Source organism: Myotis daubentonii, chromosome 3 (genome assembly GCF_963259705.1).
Source record: "Myotis daubentonii chromosome 3, mMyoDau2.1, whole genome shotgun sequence".
In the NCBI taxonomy this organism is placed as follows: domain Eukaryota; kingdom Metazoa; phylum Chordata; class Mammalia; order Chiroptera; family Vespertilionidae; genus Myotis; species Myotis daubentonii.
Window position 1 is genome coordinate 214409360 of NC_081842.1, and position 14009 is coordinate 214423368.

A 14009-nucleotide genomic window follows, 5' to 3' on the forward strand; every position below is an offset into this window, starting at 1 on the left:
TCCCGCCCAGACTAAAGTAGCCGAACCGAGCTTATCGATGGAGGCCACCCGGGGAGGCGGGGGAACTCCCACGTCGAATCACCTCGCACAATTTTCATCAGGTCTCTGCTTTCCAGGAAGATCCGAGGTCTGTCCTTTTTGCACTCATATATACATATATATGTATATATATATACATATATATACACACACACATATATACACACATATATACATATATACACATATATTCATACATATGCATATTTATACATATATGTATATATATATATAATCTCAGTGATGTGGCTCGCATTTCCACTTTCCTCTCTGATTTCATTTAGACCGTAATATTTAGCTATTTACTTACGCATTTTGTTATGAGTCCAACCCTAATTGCACGGCTGAAGCAGGGAGTTGAACGGAAATGTGCGATTATCTTATGCTTCTCTGTTATGTTTTTCAGCAAGACTGAAACAGCCTCATCAATTTTTTAAATTGACTTCCTTCAGATCAGCCTGAAAGATGGGACATCTTACAGAACTTTTCAGCTTGGAAAGGGAAAACAAATTAGCACAGGGCAATAACAGACTCAAAGTATTCATATTATACACGTATACATGCAAATAGGAGTGCTCTAACAAGTCAAGGGAGGATGCATGCGTATCGTCCATAATGCAAAATAAACCCCTATTGACCTCATTTTGAACGCGCCATTGCTACTACTAAATACAAGGTAGGAAAACACTCTTCCTAGGTCGAATTGGGCTGCGTAACCAAGTCGGCTTTGCACCCAGATACTACAGCTCCCGGCATGGCCCGGGGGCCGCACGCGACCAGCGTCCATTAGAACTACATCTCCCGGCGTCCCTTGGGTCCCATGCGTGATTTGCTACGAAGAGAACTACATCTCCCGGCATGCCAGGGGAGTGGGTGGAGGACCCCGGCACTGGCCTCGGCGACTTCCCGGAGTCAATCAGGTCCCGCTCCTGCAGAGGATGGAGGTGTCTTGGGGCGCCAGTGGTCCGGAACCCGGCGATAATCAGGCTCTAAAGCCGTGTCTGCTGCGCCGCAACCACAGCCGCGAGCAGTACGGCGTGGCAGCCTCCTGCCTCGAGGACCTGAGGAGCAAGGGTAGGCACGGCCCGGGGGCCGAGGCGAGGCCTTGGGGGGCCGGGGCAGAGGGGGGCCGGGGCCGCGTGAGGAGGTCGGCGGGGGCAAGGCGGGTGGAGAGAGGCGACTTGGGATTCTTGGAGCTCCGGGAGCCTTGGGACGGAAATGACCCAATAAGCCATTTACACGTTTCAAAGCGTTCACAAGCGCTTTAACTTACCTCGTGCGGCACTCGTCGTGGTGGAAAGGTAGACGGGAAGCATTTTGCAAATTAAAACAGACTCGATGTAGGCACCTTGCCTGAAATCATTTAGGTTTTGGACCAAATCCCAGCCTAGTGCCATCTTATCACTCGGGCTCTCCAAGGTGAGCCCATGGCGGGGTGGGGCCGGTTTCCACCCTCAGCTCTGGCAGGTACCTGTGCGATAAAGAGGGAGCTGCTTGCTGCCGGGGATCTGGAGGCCCAGACAGCCATCGCATGTTGTGATGAGTTGACAGAAGTCCTGGGCTCCTCCCCAGGTTGTTACTAGCTCCTTGATCTCGCACTAACCCACCATCTCTCAGTTTTCTCGTTGGCAGTGGATATAATATTTCCAGCCCTGCTTCCCGGGATTGTCAGGACTCTCAGGGGATACATGCAAATAATTTACAAGCGTTATTAGTCCGTAGAAGTAACTTGTTTAAAGGAATTCTGCCAGTGGTCCCCAGGCGGCAGGTAGTCCCAGTGTGTGCCAGGGTTCAGGGCTTCCTCTCATGGTCATCAGGCCGCCGAGAAGGCAGGCAGAACCCAGGAGCAGCCCCCGTGCTGTCCATGCTTTAGTGACATGCCTTTGCCCTATGTCTTCACATGTATTTATGGTTGGCATTCGGGTAGAGTTTAGGACCCTTTCACTGCCGGGTTGCAGTTGGCACAGAGACCCTGTAAGTGCTGTGCTCTCTGGAGCTCCTCCTCCATTTGGGCGGGAGACAACATTGCCTTGAGGATGTTTGTGGTCTTGGCTACTTCTCCGCTTACTCTCGTCTCATTAGCATCTTAGGCTACTGATACAAGTTTCTGCTTCTTTATACGTTCCCATGGGTTATAAAGGCTGCAAAGAAAGATCCTACAGAGAACAAAAAGCATAACTTTTTTTTTTTTTACATTTGACACAGAAGAGTTTAAGATGACCGCTGAGTAAATGAATGAAAGGCTGCTTGTTTACAAGGAATTGAGCCGGGTTCTGCAGGTGTAAAATACCAGTTCTGTCACTTAATGTGCTGTCTTGGACAAGTTACTTAACTTCTCTGAGCCTTGGGCTTGATGTCTGTAAAATGGGGGTAACAGTAGTATCTACCTCATAGGATTGTTGTGAGATTAAATATTCTATGTGCCGAGCACTTAAAACAGTACCAGGCCCGTGAAAGTGTTATATTAGTGCGACTGAAGTTGTGGCTGCTGTTGTCGTTATCATTACCTACCAGGAATTCTGCTGGGCCCTAGGGCCATACAAATTGAGAGTGAAAGGATACGTGTGTTTTCCTTATGGATACTTGTCAATTGCCAAATGTTTTCTTTCTCTCAGCCTATGACATCCTGGCCATGGATAAGTCCCTGGCACCAATCACCTTGGTCCTGGCAGAGGATGGCACCATAGTGGATGATGACGATTACTTCCTGTGTCTACCTTCTAATACTAAGTTTGTCGCATTGGCCGGTAATGAGAAGTGGGCATACAACAACTCAGGTAAGAAATGCTGGCCATGTGCAAATGGTCCGTGCCAGGGGTCCTCAAACTACGGCCCGCGGGCCACATGCGGCCCGCCGAAAACATTTATCCGGCCCGCCGGGTGTTTTTGCCGCCGCTGCCTGTTGCTTAGCAGCCGACTAAACTATAGTCCGGCCCTCCAACGGTCTGAGGGACAGTGAACTGGCCCCCTGTTTAAAAAGCTTGAGGACCCCTGGACTATGCAATACAGTATCCGTCATGATTCACGTTCCTGCTCAGGGCCTGGGTTACTGTTTGTCTGACGGTCTGGGAATGCCAGGTACGGTGCTGAGCCTGGGGGTGAAGATGGGCCCAATTCTCAAGTAACTCACAGACCAGCAGCAACGAAAATGCAGCGTGGCAGAGCGATCCGTGCACAGGAAGAGTCAGGCTGCCCCACCTGAGTCCAGGCTCTGCCATCTGCTAGCTGTGTGACCTAGGCCAAATTACCTAACTTCTCAGCACCTAATTGAGATGATAATTATGGCACCTGTCTCCTAGGATTGCTGTAAGGAGAATAGGACATAGTACGTGTCAAACCAGGGTTTCTCAGTACGACTGCTGACGTTTTGGGCTGGAGAATTCTTTGGTGTGTCGCTGTTCTGTGCATTGCAGAAGGTTTAGCAGCATCTCTGGTCTTTGCCCTCTATATGCCAGTAGCATCTCCTCACCCCAGCTATGACCATCAAAAATGCCTCCTGACATTGTCAAATGTCTCCTGGGGAACAAAATGACTACCAGTTGAGAACCTCTGACAGAAAGCAGTTAGATCTTACCTGTCACACAGTAAGGGCTCAATAAACGTTACCTGTCACTATCTTCACTGGGGATGCAAAGGGAACTAACATTGATGAGCAAGGATCAAAGAGCTACAGAAGTGCCTTAAGGAAAGTCCTCAGGCCACTAAATTGAGGAACTAACCTTCAGCAATGGCTCTCCCAGCCAACTTTGTCCCCCAGGGACAGCAGTAGCCGCAGCTCCTCCAATCAAGGGCAAGACCAGTCCACAAGCATCGTGAGAATGAATGTCCCATATACCCGGAGACGCAAAACTAACCCACAGGGAAGTGTGGTAGGACCCTGGGTAGCTTCTTTCCATAAAAGAACAAAGAGCAGTTTCATGCAGAAATAAAGTGAAGTCTGGCCGGTGTGGCTCTGTGGTTGAGCGTCAACCCAAGACCAAGAGGTCACCAGTTCAATTCCCGGTCAGAGCTCATGCCCGGGTTTCAGGCTCGATCCCCAGTAAGGGGCGTGCAGAAGGTAGTCGCTCGATTTTATCTCGTCATTGATGTTTCTATCTCTCTCTCCCTCTCCCTTCCTCTCTGAAATCAATAAAAGAAAATTTTTTTAAATAAGGAAGAAGAGGGAAAATTAGTTGGAGATTGGCTTTCCCATAACCTTGAGAAAAGGTGCTTCCTTCTCCATTGAAATTATTCTAAACTAGAAGCCCAATGCACAAAATTCGTTCTTCAAGGGGCTCGGGCCCCCTGCCGCCGCCACGGCTGCCTCTGCCTCAGCCCTCACAGCCCTGGCTTCGTCCAGAAGGTCATCTGGAAGGACGTCTGGTCTAATTAGCATATTATGCCTTTATTATTATAGATGGTCAGTCGGAAGGATGTGCAGACATGCTGGAGGGCTGTGTGTGTTGGGGGGAGGTGAAACACTTTCAGTTCATCTGACTGACTGGCCTTTTCCCCCACGTGTCAGACGGAGGCACCGCTTGGCTGTCCCAGGAGTCCGTGGATGTGGATGAAACAGACAGCGGGGCAGAGCTGAAGTGGAAGAATGTGGCCCGGCGGCTGAGAGAAGATCTGTCCAGCATCGTCCTCCTGTCAGAGGAGGACCTCCAAGTAAGCCTCCTCCACAGCTCACCGCCTCGCGCCTGGCCTCTGCCGCCCACAGCAGTTTCTTAGTGCCCATGGGTCTTGCCATAATACTTTTATCATTATTATTTTTATATATACATATCTTACTGATTTTTTACAGAGAGGAAGGGAGAGGGATAGAGAGTTAGAAACATCGATCAGCTGCCTCCTGCACACTCCCTAACTGGGGATGTGCCCGCAACCAAGGTACATGCCCTTGACTGGAATCGAACCCGGGACTCTTCAGTCCGCAGGCTGACGCTCCATCCACCGAGCTAAACCAGTTAGGGCAATACTTTTATTATTTATTAATGAGAGAGAAAGGGAGAGGGGAAGAGATTCAGAAACATCGATGAGAGAAACATCTTTGATTGGCTGCCTCCTTCACGCCTTCTACTGGGGATCGAGCCCGCAACCCAGGCATGTGCCCTGACAGGGAATTGAACTGGTGACCTCTTGGTTCATGGGTCGATGGTCAGCCACTGAGCCACACCAGCTGGGCTTATTTATTTATTTAACTATATTTTTATTGATTTCAGAGAGGAAGGGGGAGAGAGAGAGAAATAGAAACATCGATGATGAGAGAGAATCATTGATCGGCTGCCTCCTGCACGCCCTGAATTGAAGATCAAGCCCACAACCCAGGCATGTGCCCTTGACTGGAATCGAACCCGGGATCTTTCAGTCCGCAGGCCGATGCTCTAGCCACTGAGCCAAACCAGCTAGGACTGGGCTCATTTATTAATTTTTAAATATTTCTAAAATGACAACCAAGATTCCTCATTTTCTAATTTGCTCACCTGGAACAGGACTCTTTCAGTTCTCACCTTGCATCAGAATTGCCTGTGGAATTTTTTAAAAATACCGATGCTCGGGCCTCACCTAGACCTATTAGGCCCACTGTGGGGGTCTAGGATGTTCTGCTAGAGAATGTGGAGGTGCAGACGCTCGATTAAAATCCCAGCTCCATCACCATAACTTTGAGCCAGTAACTTAGCTTCTCTGCCGGCATTACCTCCAGTAAAGTGGAGATAAAATAGTTTGTGTTAACACATTGTATGCGGGAAACATGTTTATACGTTTTACGTATTTATACGTTCTACCAGTGTAGTAGAGCGCGGGACACATATTAATACGTTTTTTATAGACTAGCGGTAGAATGCGGGTAATGTATAAATACGTAAACTGAAGTTATCGTAATTTTACTGAACGTTGCCATTTGCGCAAAAAATTAGCAAAAATGGCCCGCGCCACCTGTTAGCACGCGATAAAAACTACCCGCAAACAATGTGTTAATTCACAAAACTGTTTATCGAGCCCTGCCCTGTGTCTGGCATGCCTCTGTATACTGGTGTCCAGTTGTGAACAAGGCAGCCACAGTCGCTGTTCCAAGGGAACTTGAATTCTGGTGAAGGGAGGCAGACAAAACAAGAAATGAACGGTACAGGGCGATGTGCTGAGAGTGACGGGGTTACTCCAGATTGGAAGGTCAAGGAAGGCTCCCTTCAAGGAGGTGACCTTTGGTTAATTTGTAAACGTATATATTTATTTTGAATAAATAATACATCCACATGTTTAAAAATCCAAGAGGTATAGAAGGATAACCAGGTAGCTAAAAAGTGAGAAGAGCCGTGTCCACCAGCTGATGAGCAATAATGTGACGTATCCACCTAATGGAGTATTATCCAGCCATAGAAAGGCGTGAATTGTTAATACACACTACAACGTGGATCGGTCCTGGAAACTGCTAAGGAAAAGAAGCCAGCCACGAAGGACCACAGATTGTAGGATAGCAAATACAACGAAAGGGCCGGAGTACACAAACCTGTAGCAACAGGAAGTAGATTAGTGGTTGCCTAGGCCTGCGGTGGGTGGGGAGCTTTGAGGAGAAATAGGAAGTGACCCCTTATAGGTGTGGGGTTTCTTTCTGGGGGAATGAAAATGTTCTAAAAAGATTGTGCTGATGATTGCAGAATCCTGTGACTATACCAAAACCCACTGAATTGTACATTTAGAGGGTGAATTGTATGGTATGAAATGATATCTCAATAAAACTGCTGGGGGGTGGGGGGTATACACAGGAAAGTCTGACTCCTGCCTCTTCGCTACCCAGGCTTCCCTTCCTGGAGACAGCCAACCTGTCAGCTTCCTCCCATTCCAGAGATTTTATATACAAATTGTAGGGAGCGGCTATATCCGAGGCTTGACCCTATAGCCACTCCCTACAACAAATATATGTATTTTCTCCTCCTCCCCTAGATTACACAGACAGAAGCATATCTGCTCTGTTTTCAAAGAGGTATTGGAGAGTATCCAGACCAGCATATAAAAGGCATCCTGGTTCTTTTTGCCACCGCATAGTATTGCATGTCACGCGTGTACCGTGCTTTGTTTAACGAGCCTCCCCCACTGGTGGACGTTTCAGTTGTCATCAGACAATGCTGCAAAAAAACTTATACCAGCGACATTTTGCACACTTGCATGCACGTGTATAGAAGCGTAGTTGGTAAACACTGGCAGGTTCCCAAGAGCTGGCGATTAAATTGAGAGCTGAAGGACAGGGTGGAGCCAGCCTTGGAAAGCTGGGGCCAGAGTGCTCCTGGAAGATGGAGGGCAGGAGCAAGTTTGAGTTTTGTTTTGTTTTTACTTTTTATTCATTTCAAAGAGGAAGGGAGAGGGAAAGAAAGATGGAAACATCAATGATGAGAAAGAACCACTGATCGACTGCCTCCTGCACGCCCCCTACTGGGGGTCCAGCCCACAACCGGGCATGTGCCCTTGACCAGAATCGAACCTGGAACCTTTCAGTCTGCAGGCCGATGCTCTATCCACTGAGCCAAACCAGCTAGGGCTAAAATAGTCTTTTAAAGATATAAACATGTTTAAGGCTAAAATGATTAGAAAAACTTTTGCTTAAAACAACCCGAGATCGACTCATTATATAAATAATCATATACTTCCTTTATATTCTATACATTTGGGTTTTCTAATATCAGGATTTTATTTAGTTTTTAATGAGGCATTAGGGCATCGTTTTCCAAATTTTTACTAGAGGAAAACTGAAAACATTGCATGCGTCTCTCTTGACTCCTAAGCAGCCATTAGGAAACTTTGGAAAGTAGATTAAATGAGTCTGTGAAACAGGAATTTGAGAGAGAGAACGGCCTGCTTAGAAAGTACTTGTCGCCCCGTCTGGTGTGATTCAGTTGGTCGGGCCTTGTCCCGTGCACCAAGGCTTGCTGGTTTGATTCCCAGTCAGGGCACATGCCTCGGCCGCAGGCTGGGTCCCTGGGGGAGGGCCTGCAGGAGGCCGCTGATCGGTGTTGCATTCTCACATCAATGCTTCTCTCTCCCTCTCCCTTCCCTTCCTCTCTCTCTAAAAAAGCAATAAGCTATTCTTTTTTTTAAAAAGAAAGTACTTGTAGGTTTCCTGAAGTCTGTGTTTGTTTGTTAGGTGCTCATCGATGTTCCCTGTGCAGACCTGGCTCAGGAGCTGGGCCAAAGCTGTGTCACAGTCCAGGGGCTCCAGAGCACCCTGCAGCAGGTGCTTGACCAGCGAGAGGAAGCCCGGCAGTCCCGGCAGCTCTTGGAGCTTTACCTCCAGGCTTTGGAGAAGGAGGGCAGCATCTTGTCGAAGCAGCAAGGTAGGACTCACCGGCCGGGGGAGTCACGCCGGGAACCGGGTGCCATAGAGCCTTTCCTGGAGAGAGAACCAATTGTAACGGGGTCCAAAGCAGGGGAGCCACAGTTGCTGGCATCTTGAAATGACGTGTCTGCCTTGCCCTGATTCCTCTGGCTGGCGGTGGGTGGGCTGGGGTCACGCACTGTGCTGATCTCCACCCCACGTCTGCTTTGCAGAGTCCCGAGCTGGCTTCGGTGACGGGGGGGATGCCGTGGACACGGGTCTGAGCGGAGAGCCCTCCTCCGAAATTGCCCTTTCGAACCAGATCCTTACCACGCTGAAGGAGAAGCCTGCGCCAGAGCTGAGTTTGTCGAGCCAGGATTTGGAGGTGGGCGAGAAGCTGGGAGCCTGAGCTACAGAGAACGGCTCCCCCTGGAGGTGTAGCATAGCCCTGCAGGGGCTCGTGTGGGATGTTTTCCACCTCCGCAGCCCCTGAGTCTTAGCTGCCAGTTTGCCTATTCTATGCCAGAGCCTTTGCAAACATCGCATGTAATCCAAATCAGAATGGCTTGCACAAAATGGACGCACTCCCACAGATCATCAAACATGACTTTCTGATCCACAGTGGGCAAGGAGGTGAGGAAGCCTGATAGGGAGGGACCGCAGGCTCAGCTTCTGCCACGGCTTCTGCGCCATCAGTGGTTCCAGAGGGTTCCCAGGCAGTCGAGGCACATACACCATCACGGGGAAAGGCACACTCCAGGGGCCGCCCTGTGCCGGCCCTCAGACCAGGGAACTAGAAGCTTGACGAAGAGAACCCATCAAGGGGCTGCTGCTTCCTTTCACCTTTGTCCCAGCGACCTCCGCATTGTAGCTAGCTGGGAAGGAAACTCTATTGACTTGCACATGGCTACCTTTCCTGTAAGTGGAGGACTTTGTAGTTGCTCCAAGTAAACTTCTTTCCAAAGAGCCTTTCCTGTTGGTGGTGTACGGTCAGAGAAGGCCCAGACAGTTTCCTGTGAAGGAGACCTGGCATTTCTGCAGGGACATCACCAACCCGAATCGCCCGGCTGCACTCCCCTAAGAAGCCAAGCCGCGGGAGCAGAAGAGAGGGCAGAGGTCGCGGCTCTCAGTGGCTCTTATTCTCGCCGCAGTTGGTCACCAAGGAGGACCCCAAGGCGCTGGCTGTTGCTCTGCACTGGGACGTAAAGAAGACGGAAACTGTTCAACAGGCCTGTGAGCAGGAGCTGGGCCTGCGCCTCCAGCAGGTGCAGAGCTTGCACTCTCTCAGGAGCATTTCAGCACAGAGGGACCCCCTGCCCGGAGACCAGCAGAACCCCAAACGAGCCAGGCAAGAGCCCGCATAGCTGTAGCTGCAGACGCGCCAAAGAGAGCCGTGTGACCTCGGCTTTGTTCTCGGTAAATCCCTTCAGCCCTTTCAGCTACCTGTGTCCTACTCTGCCCCCTGCCTTGGAGCACGGTCTCCTGGGAGAGGCTGGAAGACTGTTCCAGATCCCAGCGTCTGCCCATTGTGAATGATGCAGCTGCACCAATAGACAGTGGGGCCTTGACTTACGAGTGTCCCGACTAACGAGTTTTTTTGAGATACGGGCCGTCTCTCAGCCGATTTTTTGCTTTGAGTTGCAAGCTCAAAAAAATTCGGGTTACAACCCAGCTTCAGATACCCCACCGCTAGTTGGCGCAGCGAACGTCACAGTGATTTGACATACGAGTAATTTGAGTTATGAGCTCCGTCACGGAACGAATTAAACTCGTAAGTCAAGGCCCCACTGTACCCACCTCCTCTACATGTTCTTACGTCCTGTTTGACATGGCGAAGGGCAGTGAAAAGAAATTGTCATACTTGTGTGTTTTTTTAATTGTCATACTTCAGACTCACCATCCTGTTCTAAAGATAGAAATGCAGAATTTAAACAAATAATGGTAAAGAAGGTGGCACAATAGTGTTGATTATGGCCACAAACTTGTTTCTCAAATTAATTAACTTTTTTGTGTGTCTGTTCAAAGGCACATATTAAGTTTGCAGGCCTTAGGGACGCGGAGAGTCTCATGATTCCTAATATCCAATTCAGTATTGTTGAGCTGTATCCGAAACCCTTCTCCGTTTTCTAATATGTTTTATCAGCAGGGGGTGTAAGAGGTCATTAAATCCATTTCCATGCGACATGACTGAGTCTCTCTGGGTGCAAAGCAGAGACTTCTGGTTTACATACTTCTTTTTCTGCGCAGACTTACTCTTCAGGTTTTGTACCTCTCCTTGCAGGGGAAAGGTACCGGGTTATCAGGGACTTTTTTTAAGCATGTTTAGAGGAAAGTAGAATGCTATTACGAGATACATTGGCGAATTATTATTTTAGGTTAATTATTCAATGAAGAAATACAACAGTAAGTCCCGGGGCCAGGGTGGGTGCAGAAAACACATAGAACAGAAAACCTTTCCTTCTGTGATCATGAAGGAGGGCTCTGCTGCACTCAGCATCCTTTCCCTAATGCCTCACACCCTGGGCTCTCACTTCTTAGCCCCACCGCCTTTTTGATAGCGCCTTTTGTTATGCCTCCTTAATTGTCCTTAAGCAAAAGCCAGGGCTGATAACCTGCCTACATGTGTACTTTCAAAAGCACTGACATAATACCCCACATGTAATATTTCAGAAAAAACAAAAGGGAAATTTCCAATAAAATGGCATGTATCTCAGTATGTCTCTGTCTGGCATGACTATACCGACGGCACAAAGACACTGAATTACCGTGAACTTGACAGGCAGCCAGACACGGGTGTGTAGTGATTGTCAACTCAAATACCACGAGCAGCATTGCCCTTCGTAATGGGATCTCCCCTATCAGTGACCTGAACGAATGACATCTGTACTTTTCTTTTACAAGGTGGCTGCATTCTTGAAAAATCCAGGGAACATCAAAACTGGGGAAAATACTTCGTATTTCTACATAAAACAGAATTCGGTTTCAGGCCAGGATAATTTAGGTTTTCATCCATACAAATGCCCAGCTTGGCGACCAAAAGTCACATGGGATGTGGGACAATTCTCCGTTGTGTGGGATTGTCCTATAACTTTGCTCGAAGACCCGCAGCCCGCCTCCCACCCCCTCCACGCAATGCCAGTAGAACCTTCAGGTACTGGGATAACTGAAGCGTCCTCACACATCTTCCAAAGGCCTCGGGTGGGGCAGTAAAGCCAGCTGCACCTGCCACATGGGGGCCTCACAAAACTGCGTGCGTGAGCGAGGTGTGGCTCGGTGCCTCTCCTTTTATACACGAGCAGAGCTGTGCTGGCCTCATGTCACCGTCGGGGGGCCAGGATTCAAAGGCAGGTCCTCGGGTTCTAATTCCCCTGCTCTTTCCAATTGTATTTTTTTTAGGTCCACTCACTCTTCAGTTCCACATCCAGGTCACTGATTTTGCTCTCCTAATATAGTAAGTTGGAAAAGGCCTAAAATGTCTACAACATAATTGCCAAAAGGTTCCTGTCTGTAGCCATTGTGACGGTGGGTGTGAAGTAAATCAGCCACGTAGTGAGCACAATAGTAGCGGAAGCTGAAGAATGCTCTCTCCTCACCAGCTCCAGCAACGTCGTATTTTTGTCAAGTACACAGAGGAGCTTTGTTCGACTGGCTGTTGGAATTCTGTACTTGTAACAAAGTCACCAAGCATCTCAGTTGCACAGGATAAAGCAATGGTTCTCAACCTTCCTAATGCCGTGTTCCTCATGTTGGGGTGACCCCCAATTTCATTGTTACAAATTGAACATAATTAAAGCATAGTGATTAATCACAAAAACAATATGTAATTATATATGTGTTTTCCGACGGTCTTAGGCGACCCCTGTGAAAGGGTCGTTCGACCCCCAAAGGGGTCGCGACCCACAGGTTGAGAACCGCTGGTAAAGGAACAAGCAGTGTGGGTTTGGAGTGAGACAAAACCGTGTTGAGTCTAACCTTTGGCGACCTTAGTTGCCAAAAATGTAAGGTTAGTGTAAGGCCCCACGACCGAAAGAGGTAAATGATGTGAGGAGCAGTGGGCTAGAGTGGCTCCCTTTCATCTCCCCGGGCACAGAGATGCCGGGCGGAGCAGAGACGGGGCTGTGTCTGTCCTTAGGAGGCGCCCATCTGTGGGTCTCTAGGGAAAGGGCCTTAGACTGCAAACTCTGGCCCAAATGTGTAGTGAGAGCGGTTGCAAACACATTGCACTGCCCCTCGTCACCATTTACCTCCCCTCCGCCACTGTGCCTCCCCGCCTTCTAAAACAGAAAAGTAGCAGCGCAGCCATATGTCTGAAAATAGGAGGGAGGGGAAAAAATAGGAGGGAGAGCAGGGCAAGCCTGTTCTTACAGCAGGAGGAAAGAATGTCAACGAAAGCAGCTGGGACTAATGAACTCTACATCAGCCATATTCCGTTCTTTCAACTCAAGTCAAGTGTCAGTCCCCATTAGGCAATTGGCTTTGTCAAGAGCTGTGCTAATTACCACTTACCAACCTTTAATTTCTGGGTAAAAGCAAAAGGAAAAAAACTAATGGATTTTTCATTTTCCAGAAAGGAATAAAATAGTTGTCTGAACAAAACACACACACACACACACACACACACACACACACACACACACAAAACCCTGCATTAATACAAGAATTATTAATGTGTCCTTGCTAACCAGATTATTTAGCTGTTTAATTTTTTCTTTTTTTGCTTTCAGGGTTTTTCAACATTTTATTAGTAAGGTTTTGCCTTAAATTATTTTGGTTGTGGCTTTTATTACTTGAGGGTGTTTTTTTTAATTCTTTTTGTTTAAAGTATTACATGTCTCCTTTTTCCCCCTTGACCTTTCCGCGGTTGTTCCCACCCCCACAGCACATGCCCTCGCCCCCCCTACTGTCTGTGTCCATGGATTCTGCTTATATGCATGTGAACAAGTGCTTTGGTTGATCTCTCACCCCCCACCCCGCCTTCCCTCAGAGGTTGGATGGTCTGTTCCATGCTTCCATGTCTCTGGGTCTATTTTAGTTCCATCAGTTTATGTTGTTCTATTACTTGAGGTTTTTAAGGACCTTGAAAATGACCTAGTCTGGGCACCTAGCCACTGCCCGAGTCCCCTACACGGCTGACTGGGTCTTCTGTCCCGTGGGGAAGCCTCCCCAGGAGGCGCGCTGGCTTTTCAGGTCGCAGGACCTTAAAGTTGGGTATTTGCTTGAATTAAATCACGTGACACTTGCGCAATTACAAGGAAGTAAACCAACAGGTTAAGGCATAGATACGGACTGGGTTTTCTTTAATATTTTCTAATACCATGTTACAAGAACTTCAACCAAAAAAATTCTAGCTTTTCTCCAGCTTGTAATTATTTTAATGAGACAAACATATGTATTCTTACCACTTAACTACTTAATTACAGAGGAGAAGGGGAAGTCAGTGTTCTCATTAGGGTTCTGAGGAACTGAGTAGTGGGTTGCTCAGCTGTCCTTTGCCTCTTCCTTTCTAGTCTAGGAACAGAAAACGTCCTTCTTTTGACGCCTACATGACTTTTCCTCTTCTGATGTGTTCAACATGGAATCCATAGCTCCACTGAAGAAGCTGCGGTGAAGATGTGGTTCACCCTTCAGCAGGTGCTGTTAATCAAGCTAAGTATCTCCCGTGAGCTCACTGGCCTGAGTTTCC

The 14009-nt window shown here is 48.3% G+C and overlaps 1 protein-coding gene across 2 annotated transcripts; it reads left to right on the forward strand.

The window, feature by feature from the left end:
- Nucleotides 1-12: 12 nt before the first annotated feature.
- Nucleotides 13-11039, forward strand: DFFA (DNA fragmentation factor subunit alpha). 2 transcript variants are annotated; one of them, XM_059691290.1, is made up of 6 exons: nt 13-127; nt 2655-2816; nt 4544-4686; nt 8156-8345; nt 8560-8711; nt 9478-11039. In XM_059691290.1, exons 2-6 carry the CDS (start codon nt 2672-2674, stop codon nt 9688-9690), a joined length of 843 nt encoding a protein of 280 aa, XP_059547273.1. In that variant the 5' UTR covers nt 13-127; nt 2655-2671; the 3' UTR covers nt 9691-11039. The 2 variants fall into 2 exon arrangements, with proteins under 2 accessions (XP_059547273.1, XP_059547272.1); XM_059691289.1 differs by lacking the exon at nt 13-127 and adding an exon at nt 897-1113.
- The last annotated feature ends 2970 nt before the right edge of the window (nt 11040-14009 follow it).